At 41.5% G+C, this 21,484-nt stretch overlaps 1 protein-coding gene across 1 annotated transcript; it reads left to right on the top strand.

Moving 5' to 3' along the window:
• The first annotated feature begins 15,237 nt into the window (after positions 1 to 15,237).
• On the top strand, positions 15,238 to 16,495 carry gja3 (gap junction protein, alpha 3). The gene has a single exon (XM_070891529.1). The coding sequence runs from the start codon at positions 15,238 to 15,240 to the stop codon at positions 16,414 to 16,416; it is 1,179 nt and encodes a 392-aa protein (XP_070747630.1). The 3' UTR covers positions 16,417 to 16,495.
• The last annotated feature ends 4,989 nt before the right edge of the window (positions 16,496 to 21,484 follow it).

Genomic DNA, 21,484 nt, shown 5'->3' with positions numbered 1-21,484 from the left:
TACAGTGACAATGAGGTACTTCTGCAACAAAGCACCTCCCCTTTAAGAAGTGCAGACAATCTTTCACTCTGCAGGCAAACTTCAATTGGACAACAGATTGCACCTGATATTAGTTCACCTCTTGAGCATTGAGCCAGCCAGCAGCACGTTTAGCACTGGGCTTTGCGCTACAATCTTGCTAATGAGCAGGCAGCATGAATTTTGCATACTACCTGCACTATTTTCAATGGGCACAGGCAGATCATGCATCATGATCCCTGTATCCATTTTTGGGCCAATTCAAATGCATCCCTTGTGTTTAAAGATATGGCGCTAGATTTCCCACATTTTTTGCATGCTTACCGCCTACTTAACGTCCATTTTACCGCTGAAATGATATATAACGCCCATATGTCGCCCATTTAGCCACAAAATGGAAACTGACGGGTATTTTTCAGAAACTTATCGCCAATCGTTACTTTCCTCATGTGCGTAACGCCGGGAAAAAATAATACCACCGCCTACTTTTTTGGGGAAGAATCATCAGAATGGGCGAAACCAACGCCCATAATATTGGCCAGCATTACTTTCCGCATGGAATTAACGCCGAGATTAAATAATACCGCCCGCCCACTTTTTTTTTGTTGTAAAGATCATATTTGCTGAAACTAGCGGCCATGAGATCGCCCAGCGTCACTTTCACCACCTCGCACACATATCGCCCACAATATCTCTTGCCCAAAAAGCCACCCTGAAAAATGGAACTAACTGGAACTAATCACAGCATTATGGACGCCATGTTCTACATCACATGTCGCATCCTTTAAAAGGCTGCTCTGCTTCAACCTCGGGGGAGTTCGGATATATTCTGGAGGGCATTGGAGTTGATGTGAACATCTGTACAAGCATTTTGACCATACTGTGATCGATTGGAATTTAATAGGTGTCTTTGTCAGGACATTCATTGTTTGTGACCAATCGGCGGAAAACAGAGAGCTATTGCAATGCGGTCTCTCCTTTGTCACCCTCTCTTGATGACCAATTACATGCTGCAGACTCGAGATGGGCGAAGGTACGCTCCACAGCATTATGTGCCCAAGGTAAGATGTGCCAGATTGATGAGGAGGACCAGACGTTACACCCCCTGCAAGTACAGGGACAAGCCTTCGGAGACTGCACTTCTACAAAGCGATTATCACTGAGGTATGCCAGCTCATAAGAGGAGATCTGCAGCCTGCCAGCACCATCAGTACTGCACTGTCCATCGAGGTCAAAGTCACCACGGCACTGTCGTTCTATGCCTCGGGTTCTTTTCAGGCCACAGCTGCCGACATTTGCGGACTGTCTCAGCATGCCACACTTTGCTGCATTAGACAGGTCACTGAAGCCCTGTACGCACGCAGGTAGGACTTGATCAGCTTCCCTATGACCAGGGCGGCACAGAGTGAGAGGGCTCTAGGATTCTCCAGAATTGCAAACTTCCCCAAGGTGCAGGGAACAATTGACTGTATGCACATCGCGATGCGGGCACCTTTTCAGGATGCTGAGGTTTTCAGGAACTGCAAGGGATTCCACTCCCTGAATATCCAACTTGTCGACCACCAGCAAATTATACTGGCAGTGAATGCTAAATTTCCGGGCAGCATCCATGATGCTCACATCCTGCGTGAGAGGACTGTATCTGACTTGTTTAACAATCAGCCACAAGGTCAATGCTGGATGCTTGGGGACAAAGGATATTGCCTCGCCACTTGGCTGATGACCCCCCCTGCATGACACCCATACCGAAGTCGAGGGACTATACAATGAGAGCCACAGAGCCACTCGCAATATCATGGCGAAAACCATTGGAGTGCTTAAGCAGCACTTTAGATGCCTGGACCACTCAGGAGGCAACTTCCAATATCACCCTGAGCAGGTAGCTCAATTCGTGATGGTGTGCTCCATGCTGCACAACTTGGCTATCAGGAGGGAACAAGAATTGTCTAATGAGTCGGACAGGCCACCTCACCAGAGAGAGGAAGAGGAGGTCGGTCCAGACAATCAGGCTGACACTGAAGCCATGCCCCCACCCCCCTGTAGACTGCATGAAAGAGCTCGTGGTGGCACGATAGCTGCAAGAGCCTTACGTCAGGAGCTCATCAATGAGCACTTTGCCTAAAAGAACGTTGGTGTTATTTACAAAGCTGACGCACTGCTGGGTGTGCAGGTCATACATCAACGGTGGGCATCACCTTGGGGTGACAGTTAAAGTTTAAGTTGATTGAAGTTAAGTGTAATTATACCCTTTGATGTTAAGGAATCACCAACGTGTAACTGTGCAGCTATCTGAGCCAATGCGCAACAAGGTTTTATTAAATAAAAAATATTTAAACTGAACAGTTGTCTGAAATCATCAGTATTTCTGTAAAAACCAACCTCCCCCCCCCCCTCCCCCCGCTTCTCCTCCCCACCTCTACCCCTTCCCCTCCTGACTCCAAGCCGCCTGGCCGAGGAGCTCCTCAGGTGATGCTTCATTGGTGGGGGGATGACGACCGAACCGCTGCATGGACAGATACAGGAGAGGACGGTCCTGAGGTGGGAACATGCTCCGAGCCAGAAGCAAGATTTTGCTCCTGGCTCTCGTGTGATTGGCAATGGGGGTGCAACACCTTGGGGTGAAGTGCCGGGCTCCGGGACCACTGGGAGCCCTCTGCCACCAGTGTTCCTGGCTACCAGCTCCAGGGCCTCCACCATCCTTTCCACCTTATATCTTATTTGTTGGACAAAAACTCGGTGCCAACTATGTTTTTGGTGCTTAGTAGGCTTTTTGCTACTGGTGAATCTCCCTCGTGCCTTCCACAACAGCCAAACAAGCACACACCACAGCCACACACGTCTTCAGTCCCTCTCAGCTCCCTCTCTCTCTGCGCATGCCATGATGACCCTTGACCTCCTGAATCGCGGGAATCAAGCATTGCCATGCCATTACTAAGGACGACGATACCGCCCATTTCATATCACTCGCGGTTACGCACAATTTCAAAAATGGAGACTAGGTGCTTTCAGAATGGGTGAAAAGCTGGCGAACTGAAAACCCATTTTTACCACCCAAGCCGGAAATAACGCCCATTTTTGGGCGATATGCACAAAAGTGTAAAATCTAGCTCATGTTCTTTTCAAATGCAGATTTACCAATTGGTTTAAAAATTGCACTCAAAATTTGAATGAGGTAGTTAGGTCAGATGAATGTTGAGAGCTAAAATGCTTTTACCTTGAACCAATACACATTTTGTTATCTCTAACACTGATATCACTGTGTCCAAGTGATGGAACAGTACATTGTATCCCTTGGATCTTACTATACACAAGATAATGCACAAAGTACAATTCTGATAACTTTTAATTAGAGTTGCAATTCATGAGACTTAATTTGTATAAGGATTATATTTTATAGAAAATGAGCAAATTATATGGTCGATAATAAATTTCTGATGGCCATATTAATAGAATTATGAAGAGTGTAATATAGTCAAATCATAAATAGAACTACACAACATATGTTGAGAAATAATTTTTAGAACAGATGCTACATTGTTCAAATTATGTGTTTATGTTTTTCTTGAAAGGGGGTATCACCAGACGTTTTATACATTTGTATCCTTTTTTTTATTACACATAGAATCATAGAGTAGTACAGCACAGATGGGGCCATTCGGCCCATCAAGTCTGTGCCGGATCTTTCGAAGAGCAATCCAGTTAGTCATTTTTAAAATTTTGATAGTTTTGAGAAAGTTACTAAAATAACAAATTTTACATTTAACCTTGGGCTGATATATTTATAACAAGTTTAAGATTTAATAATGGCATAATGGACTTAAATCCTATCAAACACCTATAAACGAGATTAGCCTTCTCTTGTATCTTTTTCACGGGCAGTTTATAAATGTAGGCGGAATGTATCCATAATTGTTTAAGTAAATTCAAAGTGGCTACAAAATATAAGTACATAAGAACATAAGAAATAGGAGCAAGAGTAGGCCCCTCGAGCCTGTATTCAATAAGGTCATGGCTAATCATCGACGTCAACTCCACTTTCCTGCCTGATCCCCATATCCCATGATTCCCCTAGACTCCAAAATTATATCTATTTCAGCTTTGAATATATTCAGATATTCAGAGACTTGATGTCCACAGCCCTTTGGGGCAGAGAATTCCAAAGATTCACGACCCTCTGAGTGAAGAAATTCCTCCTTATCTCTGTCTTAAATGGCCTACCCCTTACCCTGAGACTGTGCCCCCTAGTTCCAGACACTCCAGCCAGGGGAAACAACCTCTCAACATCTACCCTGTCAATCCCCTTCAGAATCATGTATGGTTCAATGAGATCATCTCTCATTCTTCAAAACTCCAGTGTGTATAGGTCCATTCTCATCATCATAGGCAGTCCCTCGGAATCGAGGAGGACTTGCTTCCACTCCCAAAGTGAGTTCTTTGATGGCTGAACAGACCGATACGAGAGCCATAGACCCTGTTACAGGTGGGACAGACATTCGTTGGGGGAAGGGATCGGTAGGGCTGGTTTGCCGCGGGCTCCTTCCGCTGCCTGTACCTGGCCTCTTCATGCTTCTTGCGTCGAGACTCAAAGAGCTCAACGCCTTCCCGGATGGACTTTCTCCACTTCAGGTGATCTGTGGCCAGGGTCTCCCAGGTGTCAGTGGTGATGTCGTACTTTACCAGGGAGGCTTTGAGGGTGTCCTTATAATGTTTCCGCTGTCCTCCTTTGGCTCGTTTACCATGAAGGAGTTCCGCATAAAGCATTTGCTTAGGGAGTCTAGTTATCTGGCATGCGTACTATGTGGCCTGCCCAGCGAAGCTGCTCGAATGTGGTCAGTGCTTCAATACTCGGTATGTTAGCCTGGTCAAGGACACTGATGTAGGTGCCCCTGCCCTCCCAGGAGATTTGCAGGATCTTGCGAAGACATCGTTGGTGATATATCTCCAGCGACTTGAGGTGCCTTCTGTACATCGTTCATGCCTCAGACCCATACAGGAGGGCGGATATTACTACAGCCCTGTAGACCATGAGTTTGGTAGTAGATTTGAGGGCCTGGTCTTCAAACACTCTTTTCTGCAGGCGGCCGAAGGCTGCGCTGGCACACTGGAGGTGATGCTGAATCTCTGCATCAATATCTGCCTTTGTTGATAAGAGGCTCCCGAGATATGGGAAATGGTCCATGTTGTCCAGGGCCACACCATGGATCTTGATGATTGGAGGACAGTGCTGTGCGGCGATGACAGGCTGATGAAGGACCTTTGTCTTATGGATGTTAAGCGTAAGGCCCATGCTTTCACATGCCTCAGTGAATACATTGACTATATCCTGGAGTTCAGCCTCTGAATGTGCACAGATGCAGGCATCGTCCGCATACTGCAGCTCAATGACAGAGGTTTGGGTGATCTTGGACCTGGCCTGGAGGCGGCGTAGGTTAAACAGCTTCCCACTGGTTCTGTAGTTTAATTCCACTCCAGCGGGGAGCTTGTTGATTGTGAGGTGGAGCATGGCAGCGAGGAAGATTGAGAAGAGGGTTGGAGCGATAATGCAACCCTGTTTGACCCCGATCCGGACATGGATTGGGTCTGTAATGGATCCGTTGGTCAGGATCACGGCCTGCATGTCATCGTGAAGCAGGCGAAGGATGTTGACAAACTTTTGGGGGCATCCGAAATGGACCCTCACGGTTGACAGTGTCAAAGGCCTTTGTAAGATCGAAAAAGGCTATGTATAAGGGCTGGCGCTGCTCCCTGCATTTTTCCTGCAACTGTCGCGCTGCAAAGATCATGTCTGTTGTACCCCATTGGGGACGAAATCCGCATTGTGATTCCGGGAGGAGCTCCTCGGCCACAGGGAGAAGACGATTGAGGAGAACTCAAGCGACAACTTTCCCAGTGGCTGAAAGCAGGGAGATTCCCCTGTAGTTGCCGCAGACAGACTTGTTCCCCTTTTAAAAAATGGTCACAATCACTGCATCTCTGAGATCTCCCGGCATGCTCTCCTCCCTCCAGATGAGAGAGATGAGGTCATGTATCTGCGCCAACAGCGCCTCTCCGCCATTTTTTAGTGCCTCATCAGGGAATCCATCCGCACCCGTAGCCTTGTTATTCTTGAGCTGTTTTATGGCTTTGCCTACCTCATACAACATTGAAGTTTCACTGTGTTGGTGGCGGGTGGCATGCGGCGGGATGGAGTTGAGAACACTTGAGTCAAAGGCAGAGTCTTGATTGAGGAGATCTTCAAAGTGCTACTTCCATCGAGCCCTGACAGCCTCGGTGTCCTTGATGAGTGTTTCCCCGTTCTTGGACAGGAGTGGGGTGGGGCCTTGGGAGTTTGGATCATAGGTAGCCTTGACTGCAGTGAAGAATCCTCGCATATCGTGGCTGTCGGCCAGTTGTTGTATCTCCTGTGCTTTCTCCATCCACCACCTGTTCTTTAGGTCCCGAGTTTTTTGTTGGACCTGAGCCTTGAGCTGCCTGTAATGTTGTTTTACAGCTCCCAAGTTGGGCTGTTGCTTGAGGCTCAGAAATGCTTTGCGCTTGCGATCTATTAGTTCTTCGATCTCCTGATCATTTTCATCAAACCAGTCCTGATGTTTTCTGGTTAAGTGACCAAGTGTCTCTTCACCGGCACTGGTTATAGAGGCCTGGAGGGCAGACCAAGTGCTATGGGGATTCAGCATCTCAGGGTCATCAAGGCACGCCAGATTGGCTGTGAGGTGCTGGCTGTATAGGGCTCTCTTAGCTGGTCTCCAAGTGCCCCGGCATTAACTTTTTTGCAAAACTGCTTCTGCTGTCCCCTCTGCTTTGGGGCAATGTTAATGTTGATGATGGATCGGATTAGGTGGTGGTCCGTCCAGCAGTCGTCAGTTCCTGTCATAGCATGGGTGATGCGCATATCCTTGCGATCCCTGGCTCGGACGATGACATAGTCAAGCAGGTGCCAGTGTTTGGAGCGAGGTTGTTGCCACGATGTCTTGTATTTGTCCCTCTGGCGGAACAGGGTGTTGGTAATGAGGAGTTCATGTTCTTGACATTTTGTCAGGAGTAGGGTACCGCTGGAATTGGCTTTCCCTACCCCCTCTCTGCCAATCACGCCTCCCCAGAGGACTGTGTCTTTGCCAACCCTGGTATTAAAATCACCCAGGAGGATCAATTTGTCGCCCGTGGGGACTCGAGACAAAGATGTCTTCAGGTTGGAATAAAAACCCTCTTTAGCCTCATCTGTTGCATCGAGTATGGGGGCATGCGCACTGATGACTATGGCACATTGATTCCGAGATAGGGTGATACGGAGAGTCATGAGGCGTTCGTTAATCCCACAGGGGGAGTCTTTGAGGCGGTCGACGAGCTCATCCTTGACAGCAAAGCCGACTCCATGAAGGCGGCGTTCTGCCTCTGGTTTCCCTTTCCAGAAGGAGGTGTAACCTCCACCATGTTCCTTCAACTGGCCTTCCCCTGCCCGCCGGGTCTCATTTAGGGCGGCGATGTCAATGTCAAAATGTCTGAGTTCCCGGGCAACTATGGCGGTCTGTTGCTGTTGGGATTGTCCATGAGGGTTCTGATGTTCCAGGTCCCGAACTTCATACTGACAGAGTGGAAGATGCCTGTGCGTGAGTTCTTTTAATGTGGGGTGGCCGCTGCACACCGGCAACCACACGGGCTTAGCTGAACAAGGTCTTGGTCCAGTGCCAAGGGGGTCCAAGACAACTGGAGACCAGGCACTGCTCGATAAGCCTAATTGGCTATGGCGAAGTGTTGGCCGCAAGCTCAGCGCCGGGTAGCGCCATTGATGGTAGATGGCCTGAGGCTAGGTTGGGGGGCAGGCATTAGGAAGGTGACTTCCAAAGTTATTTTAAAAGATTAAAAGTTGATAAAAGTTCCCAATTTATTTCAAAAGTTTCGAAGAGTTGTTATAACTTTTTAAAAAGTTTCGAAGAGTTGTTAAAAATCTAAGATGTAAATTAATAATAGATTATAAAAGTTTCCCCAATTTAAAAAGTTTCTAGAAGTTGTTAAAAGTCAAATATGTAAGATAATAATAAATGTTTAAAAGTATTTCGGTTGAGAGTCTAAAATGTAAGTTTTAAAAGTTCTCCCAAATTGTTTAATAAGTTTAAAAGTTGGCTAAAAGTTAAAAAAATTAATTAATAGTTGGTTGTGAGTATGAGACGATGCCACGCCTCGGTCCCATCAGCCGGTTCAGCACCGGCCTCGGAGTCCCTTCGGCGGATTGAACGCCGGAGTCCCCTCGGCTGGCCCCACATCCTCGAGTCCCTTTGGCAGGTCGTCCCAGCGTCCCCTCAGCAGGCCAGATGCCCTCCGAATCCGGTGCAGAGACACTTTGGTCCGGACCGGCGCAGAGTCCCCTCAGCCAGGGACAGAGGCGGCCATTGCAGAGTCCCTTCGGCCGGGGACAGAGGCGGCCATTGCAGAGTCCCTTCGGCCGGGGACAGAGGCGGCCGGTTCAGAGTCCCCTCAGCCGGGGACAGAAGCGGCCGGTGCAGGGTCCCTTCGGCCAGGATAGAAGCGGCCGGTTCAGAGTCCCTTCGGCCGGGGGACTCTGCAGGCTCATTCTACACAATTGCTCATCATAAGACAGCCCTCTCATCCCAAAAATCAATCTAGTGAACCGCCATTGTACTGTCTCCAAGGCAAGTATATCCTTCCTTAGATAAGGAAACTAAAACTGTGCACTGTACTCCAAGTGTGGTCTCACCAAGGCCCTGTACAATTATAGCAAGACTTCCTTACACTTATACTCCAACCCCTTTGCAATAAAGAACAACATACCATTTGCCGTCCTTATTGCTTGCTGTACCTGCATGCTAGCTTTCTGTGTTTCTTGCACAAGGACACCCAAATCTCTCTGAACACCATTTAAAAGTTTCTCACCATTTAAAAAATATTCTGTTTTTCTATTCTTCCTACCAAAGTGAATAACCTCACATTTCCCTACATTATACTCCATCTGCCACCTTACTGTGCACTCACTTAATCTATCTATATCCCTTTATAGACACTTTGTGTTCTCTTCACAGCTTATTGTCCCACCTAGCTTTGTATCATCAGCAAACTTGGGTCATAGCTTACCCCAGCACTGATCCTTGCGGCACCCCACTAGTTACAGCCTGCCAATCTGAAAAAGACCCGCTTATCCCTACTCTCTGTTTTCTGCCGTTAACCAATCCTCTATCCATGCTAATACATATCCTCCAATCCCATGAGCACTTATCTTGTGTAATAACCTTTTATTTGGCACCTTATTGAATGCCTTTTGGAAATCCAAATATACTAATTTCACTGGTTCCCCTTTTTCTACACTGCTAGTTACATCCTCAAAAAAATCCTAATAAATTTGTCAAACACACTTTCCCTTTCATAAAACCATGTTGACTCTGCCTAATCATGTTATGATATTCTAAGTGCCCTGAGACCACTTCCTTAACAATGGATTCCAGTATTTTCCCAATGACTGATGTCAGGCTAACTGGCCTGTAGTTCCCTGTTTTCTCTCTCCCTCCTTTCTTGAATAGCCATTTTACATTTGCTACCTTCCAATCTGCTGGAACCATTCTAGAATCTAGGGAATTTTGAAAGATCAAAACAATGCATCCATTATCTCTGCAGCCACCTCTTTTAGAACCCGAGGATGTAAGCCGTCAGGTCCAGGGGATTTGTCGGCTCTTAGTCCCATTAGTTTCTCTAGTACTTTTTCTCTACTTTTATTAATTACATTACGTTCCTCACCCTCATTAGATCCTTGGTTCCCCACCATTTTAGGTATGCTTTTTGCATCTTCTACTGTGAAGGCAGATACAAAATATTTATTTAATGTTTCTCCTATTTCCTTATTCCCCATAATAATTTCTGCTGCCTCAGCCTCTAAGGGACCAATGTTTACTTTTGCTACTCTCTTCTTTTTTCCATACTTGTAGAAGCTCTTACAATCCGTTTTTATATTTCTTGCTTGTTTTCTCTCATAGTCTATTTTCTTCCCTTTTTATCAATTATTTGGTCATCCTTTGCTGGTTTCTGAAACTCTCCCAATCCTCAGGCTTGCTACTATTCTATGCAACATTATAAGCTTAGGTGGAGATAGACAGATTTTTGAATGATAAGCAAGTCAAGGGTTATGGGGAACGGGCAGGGAAGTGGAGTTGAGACCAGGATCAGACCAGCCATGATCTTATTGAATGGCGGAACAGGCTTGAGGGGCCAAAAGGCCTACTCCTGTTCCTATTTCTTATGTTATGTTCTTATGTATGCTTCTTCTTTCAATCTAATGCTATCCTTAACTTCTTTAGCTAGCCACGGATGGATCACATTTCCTGCGGAATTTTGGTTTCTCAATGGAATGTATTTTTATTGAGAATTAGGACATATTTCTTTAAATGCTAGCCACTGCTTATCTACTGCCATTCCTTTTAATCTATTTTTCCAATCTACCTTAGCCAATTCGCCGTTTAAGCTATGTAATTGGCTTTATTTGTGTTTAAGACTCTAGTTTCAGACTTAGTTAGGACACAACTAAATGCAATTGTAAAAGATAACAGCTCTCTTCACTAGTAATACCATTTTTAAATGTAAAACATATTACTGTGAACCTGATGAGGTTAGATAAATGTTTAGAAAGTAGATATGAGCTCAGAATTACGGGAGAAGTATGCAAGAAACTCAGATCACTCCATTCCCTTAAAATGGTTGTATAAGCATAACAAAAGACAAGAATATTTGCATCGAAAGTTGATAACTTTTTGCTTGGTTCTTTTTAACAGAGGGGGAAGCCTGTAGCGGCTATAACTATCTTCCACCAAAGTGATGAGTTCAGTTAGTGGTAGGGGCGTGGCGTTGCCCTCCGTCTGGTGACAAGCGAGGTTCAGCCATGCATTCTCACACAATGTGACAGCGGCGATGGCTGGCTGAGCAGGACCTTCGCGCGATCCAATCTGCAGGTTTAATGGACTTCTGAATCACTTTTTACCCCCTCGCAAGACTGGCTTGGAAATCGATGTGTGAAGAAAGCGATTGTGCTTGAATAGGCTGGCTGACAGCGGTCAGAAGTGTTGGGTAAGCTGGCAGTGGTGCTGGGGAGGGGGAGGGTTACCAAGACAAGTCTGCTTCATATCCCCAGCGCACTCAAAATATGGCATCTATGACAGCCGGATGTGTTTACTAGCTAGCTGGTTTTGTCATCTCCAGCTTGAGGTATGATACAATTTGGTATCCCCAAACATTTTGATGAGACGGGAGTCTTTTCACACTCAGCTGCTTTCTCGGTGGGGGGGGAGATTGCCTTAGTTTTTTAATATAATAAATGGGTCTTCATGAGTGTCTAGTTTGTTCAAATTTTAACTAAAAGTTATATTTGAACAGTTGATAAACGTTTGGGTGTAAAACAATGGTAAAGAACAGTATTGATGTGTGGAAATGACTGTAAGCTGCTTCGCTGACTGTACAGATCTGGCATTTTCCTGATGATGCAACATGGTGTGCTTTATTCTGAAACGCAAAACCTATAGTTCAGATTAAGGTTGGTATGATTGAAATGAGCTACACCAATTTGAGGTAAAAGTGGGTTATGCGCAAATGTTTATATTATTTTTATTCCATTAGTTTCAAATCAACATCAAATATACTTTCGGAAAGCAAAGTCAGTTTTTAAAACGGGGCATCTGGGAGGCAGCATTCTTAACCATTTGACATAGCAAATACAGGATAATCGACTTTAACAAGGAATTATCTGTAACTTCGCCCTTATTTAAAATACCAGCAGTGGTTGTCTGCAAAATTCACAGAGGAAGGTACAATCATTAGAAAACAAAGAATCAAAATAAACTTTAATAATATCCACACCGTCACTAACCGAAATGCTATTCATCTTCATTACATTTGATTTCATTTTCTAGAAACACAATCCTGTTCTACAAACCTTGACGTCTGCCATAGCTTGGAAACGGAGACAATGTACAGCAAATTACAGTTTTAGAAGTATAATCAATTCTGTATTTTGTCAGCAGCTTAAAAAATATCCTATCCCTTTTAATTTTCCAGGAATTAAAGTTGTAATCAGATTTTTTTAATATAAGTAAAAGGTCATGTTACATTTAGGCAACAGTGTTACGACTGATATTTAAGTATATGTTTTTATTGTTCATACCAAAACGCATAATTTGTTGACCGTCTCCAAGAAATGGGTATAAAGGGACTGAAGCAAAATATGACAAAGTGAGAGAAATAATTATACATGAGTAAAATAAGTATTCTTTTGTACTGGGCACCTGTTGATTCCACACGAAGCTGAATAAGCTATTTTTTCCTTATTCAGCAATTTGTTTTCTGATGATGTAAGCATCTATAGAAGGCAACATCTCAACTGTTAGTCTGCTAAATTGCCACCATGTTAAACTTTATATTTTCATTAGGACAAATAATATTAATATTTTTTTCTAATTTGGTGTCTATAATGTATACGCAAAACAAAGATTTAGACTTCCTGACTATATAGCAATTTGCTTTAGTCTGAACAAAGTATAGAATTTCTGTTTTTATTTGCTATTATACAGATTGACTACGGATATTTTAATTCAACCTAATGGCATTAGACTAGTCCAGTACCTAATTAAAATTAAAACTAAGAGCGAATTAAAGTTAATGATTGCCAAATATTTTCTAAAATGCTCAATTTGAAAATATCAGAATTAATTTTCTTCACAGCGAGCCAATTTTATGTGCCTATCTTGATACCAAAACCTTGTGGGCGGCATATTTGGAAGGAATTTAAAAAGCTACAAAATCCAGTGCAAATTCCAAGGTTGGTTTCAAACGTGTTTATTACTTACAAACGCGCTGGAAATCTCAAACGACTCGCTAAAATGTCTATTTTCTAAAAGTCTGGGAAGACATTGGTAACGTTTACATTGTTTGTACACAAAGACAGTTTATACACAACCAAAATATGATGCTTCTGTATTTTGATGATCAGCAATGCTTACCTGGTGTAATCGGTTTATTTATTTATTATCCAACAGTTTATATTGACTCAATTAATTGCATTTCCGTGTGGCATTTTTCATAATACAGTATTCTGCCAGACTGAATCACTGGTGCGGACTTTGCCCATTTGAATTTAATATGTGGTGCTGGGCGAATTCAGTCTGGTAAGGTTACACTTGTAACGCTATTCTATTTGCCTTAATGGCCACTTGACACATAAGTGTATAATATAGAACTGTTTTACATGGCCGCCTTTCACAAATAAACGAGTCTGAAAGTATGTCTTTCTTGTGTTATTAAATCCATTATCAGTTAATTTTATCTGTTGCACTTTTTAGATAAAATTAACTATACTGGTGTTCTCTGTGACTAAATTTAATAACCCAGCCAAATCTATAATACTAAAGTGTCTAGGACATTTCTAAAATTAAATGAGTAGAAACAACAGAATTGAAATGAAATTAATTACAGGGCAAAGGAAACAAGAAGTCAGATGGTAACAATATGAACGGAAAGTGAAAAACAAAGAATTTCAGAAATGACGCAAAGCGAGTATAAAATTGTTAAATAAATAAAGTATATGTCAATGTTAACATGACAATGTGTTCAAATAACTAATAACAGGGACTGCCACATTCTAATAAGAAGTGAAAATGTCCACCGTGTTAATAGTAGACTTGTTGTGACTAGCCGAGGAAATAGGACATGTTTCGGTGCTTTAAATTTGCATGCTAATAGGTGGATTGTGAGAGTAAACGTTGTGGTAACCGGATCACATTGGAATAAATTAATAAAACATGCCGGACTTTTTCGTTATTTTGCGATAGAACCATCTGATATAATAAAAATTACATCTAATGGGCAGTTGTGTAAACTCCGGTCGATGATTCATCACTTAATACAGTTACAATACGTTAATAATTCTGTAATCAGCTATGCAGATCAAAAACTGGAAACTGATAGTATCATCCTGGTGAATAGTGTCAAAATCAGTAATTGGCACATGCGTTAATATTTAATTGAAGTGCCTTAAGTTGTTTCATTCGTTGTACTATATGGTAATTTGCAGGGCAGGCGCAATCAGTCTAAAATAAATAACTTTCATTATTACTAACTTCAAGCTAAAATACAGAAGAAGTGACAATACCGAATCAAATGTACTAAAGTATTTCATTTTACCGGAGCCCCAAACCTGTCATTCATGCTATCGAATTCCTCATGTAGATATAGCATTCCTCAGGTACGTGTTCATAGTTTATTGCCCTGTCCTTTAACTAAGCGAAGATGTTCGGCAGATAGAATTACGACTTTTGATATATATATATATATATGACATTTATTGGTACAATTTTTAGACCAGTGCAACCCCGTTGATTGTTTAGACAACTGAAACATATTGAAGAACAACGAGTGTTTGCACTGATCTGTACTTGAGCAAGAAATCTGACTCGCCACATTTTAGGCAATTTTACTGATAGAGTTTCTTTTCTTTACTCACTCTTCCAGTAGGTATTCCTTCGGTAAGATTTCTGTATTTTACACTGATTATTTATATATACCTTCTAAATAATTTTTAACATACCCTCAGCACTTAAGTCTTTACATCATTGTTTAATCACATCCTTTAAAAAAACTCGCCGTTTTAGCTGTAAATAATTATGTACATATTCAGTTTCTACATTTCTATTTATTAATATGTATGGTATTTGGGCTGTCGATGGATTACGGCATTCTTTTCAGACTTCATGCATTGAGATTTGTAAGTGGTGGTCAGATGCAAAGATTTCGTTTCAAATTTTAAGGCAATCAAGCTGTTTCCGATATTTAGTGACAAAATACATTCGTGACAAGATTAACCATTCGTAATATTTTCAGATATTAAATATAGTAATATGCATTTTCTTTGATTAATAGGTGAGCAAATGACGTGTCATAAAACAAATATGTTGTATGAAGGATGTGCGAATTCCAAAGACGGAATTAGCACCATTCAATTGACAAAGAATATGTGCAATTTCTTATTTATAAAATGCAATATCTCAAATTTATGATTGTTTGCTTTTTAATGAATAAAAATATTTATAACGAAACCAGATAACTCCACTGGTGTATTTTCAGAACCACTACTCCAACTATCCATTTCCAGTGAGGTTTTGGGCTTTCCATTCTCCAAGTATCTAATGGCTTTTTGTTATATGGATTGCTTTTCCAGGGTAGAGACTTGAAACAATGGGTGACTGGAGTTTTCTGGGAAGGCTTTTGGAGAATGCACAGGAACACTCGACAGTGGTAGGCAAGGTCTGGTTGACTGTGCTCTTCATCTTCCGGATCCTAGTGCTGGGAGCTGCGGCGGAAGAGGTCTGGGGAGATGAACAATCCGATTTCACCTGCAATACCCAACAGCCTGGCTGCGAGAACGTCTGCTATGACAAGGCATTCCCCATCTCCCACATACGATTCTGGGTCCTCCAGATCATCTTTGTCTCAACGCCCACCTTGATATACCTGGGCCATGTACTGCACATAGTGCGTATGGAAGATAAAAGGAAAGAGAGGGAGGAAGAAATTAGGAAAGCCAAGAACCAAGGAGACAAAGAACTGCTGCTTCAGAACGGCAAAAAGGGGAAGCTTCCTTTTAGGGATGAACATGGTAAAATCCGAATTCGAGGGGCCCTGCTACGCACCTACGTTTTCAATATTATTTTCAAAGCGATGTTTGAAATTGGATTTATTGTAGGTCAGTATATCTTGTATGGCTTTGAGCTTAGACCTCTGTATAGGTGCAACAGATGGCCATGTCCCAACACCGTGGACTGCTTCATATCACGGCCAACAGAAAAGACTATCTTCATCCTATTTATGCTTGTGGTGGCTTGCGTGTCCCTTTTCTTGAACTTAATGGAAATCTATCACCTCGGCTGGAAAAAGCTGCGTCAGGGAGTGACCAACCGACACCCCCCGGACCTCCAGCCGAAGCCGGAGCTGATAACGCCAGTCAACAGGACTGTGCCGGGCAGCTTCAGTTACCCCTATTTCCCTGACACGACGGAGGGACCCCACCCCTACCCGGGGGGCCCGCCCACTGAGTTCAAAATGGCGCCGCTGCCCGAGGACAGGTCGCCCTACGTGGTGTATAACAACAAACTGGCCGCCGAGCAGAACTGGGCCAACTTCGCGACCGAGCAGACCCGCGAGCTCAAACGCAGCACCAGCAACGGCAAGAAGGAGCACGTGGCCCCGGTCTCGACCAATGAGGACAGCGGAACTACGGGTGGGGCGGCGCGCGGCAATGGTCACCTGACTACAACGGTAGAGATGCACGAGCCTCCTGGCACAGACACGCGCCGCCTGAGCAGGGCCAGTAAAACCAGCAGCGGCAGGGCTAGGTCGGACGATCTAGCGGTTTAGCGCCCGCTTCACCCCTTCCTCCTCTCTTAAATCAGTACAAGGTTTTAATATAAAGTCGGCTGGGTGGGAGAAGCATACAGATCCGTATGCATGTCATTGCAATGCGCTCTGGGAGTTGTATTCTTAGTGGCTTTCACAGAGATGACGATTATTTTGTTAAAATTGAGTTACACACCTATTAGCCTTAACACTTATACAGGCTCATATTTTATCATTTTTAATAAATGAAAATACTACAGAAATCTTAATTCGTAGACTGCGAAAGTCTGCAAAATGAAACTGCCCCAAATTTCGCATCATGTTTGACTGAAGCCTGATTCATTTAGCATGTAATATTTATACTTTTAATTGATTAATGATCATTAATTGCACCTCTAAGAGCTCATTTTACGGAACCCAATACCACATGTTGACTTAAGAACTGTACTTTTTAATATGTTAATCATTATTTCATGGCAAGGTAAGATGTCTACAGTAAGCTCGAGAAACACAACTCCTTAAATGTCTTATTCAACTCCTTGAATACGCTCATTATGTTAGAAACATGCACTCTGCGATTGTAATCAGTTCTCTTTAAACTAATACAGCGGGTAAAGTCTCTAAAGCTGAACTTCAAATCGCAGAATGCTTCATACGTGACACATACTCAACTTAGTCCTACCACAGGGTTGCAATATTTCGATTCTTGGTTTTCATCCATCTCCACTGTTTCACGTGCCCCGACAAATGTTGTAAAACTTGAAATTGCACTGCTTATGGTGACAAAAGAAAATAGAAGGATTGGATACATGTTTTATAGGCTGAGGTACATTGAAAGTTAGGTCATGAATTTGAATGTCTTAAAAACATCAAAGCAGGGCAGCAAGCTCAAACCAGTTGTAGATTAAAGGGGTAGCACTGCAGTTATTTGTGTGTGAGGGCGTGTTTGTGTGTATTAGTAGATACAATACTACTCCGACAAATTTAGGACTCTATCACATTTGATATGACTGCATTAGGGCAGAGATGGGTAGAATGACCAAGAAGTAAAATAAAAGCATGGTTTGCGGTAAAACCATTTACAGAAGAATAATGTTTTTACTTTAAAAATAAAAGTTTTTCGGTCAAGTTTACCTTCAAAACATTATAAAAGCACACCATCAATAAAATTGAAATGATCCCAGGTGTTTTTTCAAGAACATGGCATTTTTACATACCCTACTTTTTCAACACAGCTAAATTTGGAACTACCAAACCATTGCTATAAGCCTTACATGCAGAGATGAAAAATGTTACTAATCTTCCAGAGTTAAGGCATGATGCTGTAGTCTCATATTTATTGTGTGGGGGTGGGGTGGGGGGATCATAGGGAGAGTGAGCATTTTGTTGCTTTGGACACTTATTTTTGCTGTATTTCCCAAGATTCATAATCTTGGCTAATTTCAGGAAAACAAAGGGTTAAATTGCCAATTACTTCTTGACAGTTTCAGTAGAACCTTGCAAAGGATCACTACGCAAAGCAAGACTGCAAAGGCTCTCCGTGTAATATCTTTCTAGGACATGAACATTTGAGTAAAAGTTGATAAAAATTTTAGGAATAAAGCTAAGTACACACAGAGACTATAGTATGTATTAAAAGTAGTCGAGGTTTCATCTTTGCTTCAAAGTCACATTGCCCTATGGAAACAAATTTTACGACCAGAAACCTTAATTTAAAAAAAAGAAATGCTTATTTACTTCAATTGCACGGTTTTGTGCAAGAACTGTTCTCAAAGTGTAGTTTCTTTTCTGAGATTCCCTAACACAATTTTTTTTAGAACAGATTTATTTGTAGCCCTGTGTTTAGTTATACTAAAAAGGTAATGCACTGAAACAAAAAAATCTGCTGTTATCAATAAGATGATTTTCTTATATAATTTTTTAAACAAATGGTTCTTGCTTGGATGAATCTATTAGATAATTGGCCAAATAAACACAAGCAAAAATTACGTATTCCTTGAATTAAGGAATCCAAGGCTTAGTTTAATGTCTTCCCAGGATTGATTTAATTTTCTAGCTTGGTATAACTTTAATTATTTATTGAAACCCTTAACATTATTGATAACTGAACAAATCAAGGAATCAGTTTGTAATTTTTTTAATGCGTTGTTCTTTATCTGCACCTATTTTCTTGTACAATGTGTGCTATCTTTGTAACTGTTATGGTTCCAGAAAGTTTACATTATCAAAAATTGCACATCTGAACAAAAAAAACCCCACAGACACCAAAGTTTACATCATTGGATAGCAAATTGTAAGAAAATGACCCTGCATCAAATCCAAAATTAAATGTCTTAATACAAAATTGGGGCTCTTCACAGAAAAGGCAGTACAATAGTGCTGTACAATTAAATTGATTTCCAGTGTACAAATGAAAGTTATTTAGGTTGTTATTGTATTGGTTTTTACTGATTATGAGAAATGCACAGCTATAGCCACAGAGTTATTTTACCTTGTAATAGATAATCACATAGCACTGAGGCTGTAGTAATTGGCCTGTACCATATTTGGTAATTAGTCAAATACACGTTTACTAGACCAAAAGATCATATTAAGTGAAAGAAAATATTTTGTACATGAAATTTGAATTAAACTGATTAGGTTTCTTAATTCAATATCTGTTGCTTTCTACCATGCTTTTTGTTAACAGCTGAAGACTTGCTCAGAGGCTTCTAGCCTACTTGTTGCCTATGAAAACATTCTATTATTTACCTAATATCACCTCTCACCCAGAGGTAAAGAACTTTCTGGGCAGTCAGGGACATTTAATAATTTGGAGCAAAAGCAACAAAGCTGTTTTAAGTGCTGTCTTTAAAGAAGTGCCTTATGTATTATATTCTGTAAGAGCAAATTGATGTAAATGTTAATTTACCTCAAATGTTTACAAAGTGTTACCTAATAAACTTTTTTGTACCATCCTCTTGTCTGATTTTTTTTTAGAAATATCCTTAATTTCCTTTAGTTTTTACAATTTTAACTCCTGTCTTTCAAATTGGACGTGTAAAACTGGAATCTAATATTAAAGCACATATTTAATTACATCAAGTCTAATTACACTCAGAGAGGTGACATTGACACAAAATCACAAGTCTGAGTAACCTAGTAATACATAAAGTGCTCCTACATTTTTGAACTGCTAGGTTTATCTTCCAAAAAATAACCAATAATTCAGCCTGCTAATCTTATGTGTCAAGTTTATTCAGTTATCAGTTGGGCTGCCAGGCTGAATGAGTCTTATGGGAAAATTGGCATTATATATTTTTATACCCTCTGACAATAAATTAATAGAAAAATATTAGAATCAAAGATGCAGAGTTGAAATGAACCTGTCTGTGCATCTGATTCTGTTGAGTAACTGGGAAAATAAGAGAATATTGTGGGAAGCTACTAACATACAAAATTGAGTTATGTCAGGCTGAGTGACATGTTTTAAAGCTGAGTGTGCAATAATAGAACATCCCTTGTTAGTTTTGTGAATGCCAGATACATGCATGGGAGGTTAATTTGAGAACTAATGATTCAGATGGGCATCACAAAATAATAACAAGGGAGGTAGCGAATGGACTTAGATGAAACAGTGAACGTGAATTAAGTCAATGGGATTCAGAAGAGATTGATGGTGTTCCACAGAAATTACTGGTAGTAACATATAAATGCACATCTGGCAGCAGGAACTTTTCTAGTTCTCTTTTCCTCTTCCTGCATCTAAAACATAAAATATATGCTCTAGCTTTGTTTATTTTCTACAAATAAAAAGAAAAAAAGGAAAAGAAAAAATGAAAGTAAGGAACACTACTTTAGCTATTAAAAAAATTAAGTGTTACGCCTGAAATGAGTGTTGTATAGTATTTTCACTGAGAAGGAATGAAGGGGCTCAATGTTCGAGGGGAGCAAAATAAGAAGGTACTTAGGAGTAAGATCCATGCATATTCTTTGTTAGGTAATTCTGTGATTAAAGCAGCATAGAAGTATGGATGGGAGATCTGGAGGAGATGAATATTCTCCCATCCCTAGGAGTGCTACTCTTAGGAGAGCCACAGTGAGATAGTTATCCAGAATGCCCATTAAAGTTCTTATGTCACTTAATATACAATGGACCATTACAAAAAGCAGGATTATTTCATTATAAAAGTATCAACGTTTACCTGTTGTAGGTTACACCTGTAGATAGTGCCGCAATGGGAGTTTTCAATATTAAATGCCACATAACGTTAGTCACAAAAACAATAGTTGATAAATATAATGAGAATTAATGGTTTAAAAAACAAGCTTAGGCGGTATATGGTTGCAGGCTATGGCCACTGAGTGGTATTTGTGAAACCAGAGTTATAGTGGGCGGGCGGGAGAACCCCCCCACAGAAAATCGCCCTTATTGTGTTTACTGGCTTATAAACTTCCACAAAATTATTACAAAGAAGATATGTGGTTTGGAAAATCATTGTGGATGTTTTCACACTTTGTTTTATACTTTGCAGTTTTATCTGCTCAATAATTTTTTTTAGGACCATTTGTCCAAATAACATCAACCCCATCAATTTTTGGTAATTCCCATTCTGCACTTACGAATGATTTATTCTCTAAAATTATCATTGTGAGGAATTTCATTCCCAATATTGTGTAAACAACACAAAACTATATTTATTTCCTGAGGCCAAACTGGCATAAATACATAGGAAATAAAACATGGTGGGACACAGGAGTACAATACAATAAAGGGGCTTTGAAAGTGCCATAAACCACGAGAGGGAAACATATGTAAAGCTGTCTGTATGCAAAACAGTCTAAGCAATTTTCTTCAATTTTTGAAATTACACATACATTTTTGTGATATTTTTCTTCAGTTTGCAACATAAGAACAGGAGTAGGCCCTTTAGCCTCTCAAACCTGTTCTGCCTTTCATACAAACATAGAAAATAGGTGCATGATTAGGCCATTCAGCCCTTTGAGCCTGCACCACCATTCAATATGATCATGGCTGATCATGCAACTTCAGTACCCCATTCCTGCTTTCTCTCCATATCCCTTGATCCCTTTAGCCGTAAGGGCCACA

The sequence above is a fragment of the Pristiophorus japonicus genome, chromosome 10 (genome assembly GCF_044704955.1).
Source record: "Pristiophorus japonicus isolate sPriJap1 chromosome 10, sPriJap1.hap1, whole genome shotgun sequence".
NCBI classification, from domain to species: Eukaryota; Metazoa; Chordata; class Chondrichthyes; family Pristiophoridae; genus Pristiophorus; species Pristiophorus japonicus.
The sequence above is the reverse complement of the archived record's forward strand: the minus strand, read 5'-3'. Positions and strand labels throughout refer to the sequence as shown.

Coding starts and splice junctions, on each gene's coding strand:
- gja3 (XM_070891529.1), top strand. CDS start 15,238: ATGGGTGACTGGAGTTTTCTGGGAAGGCTTTTGGAGAATGCACAGGAA.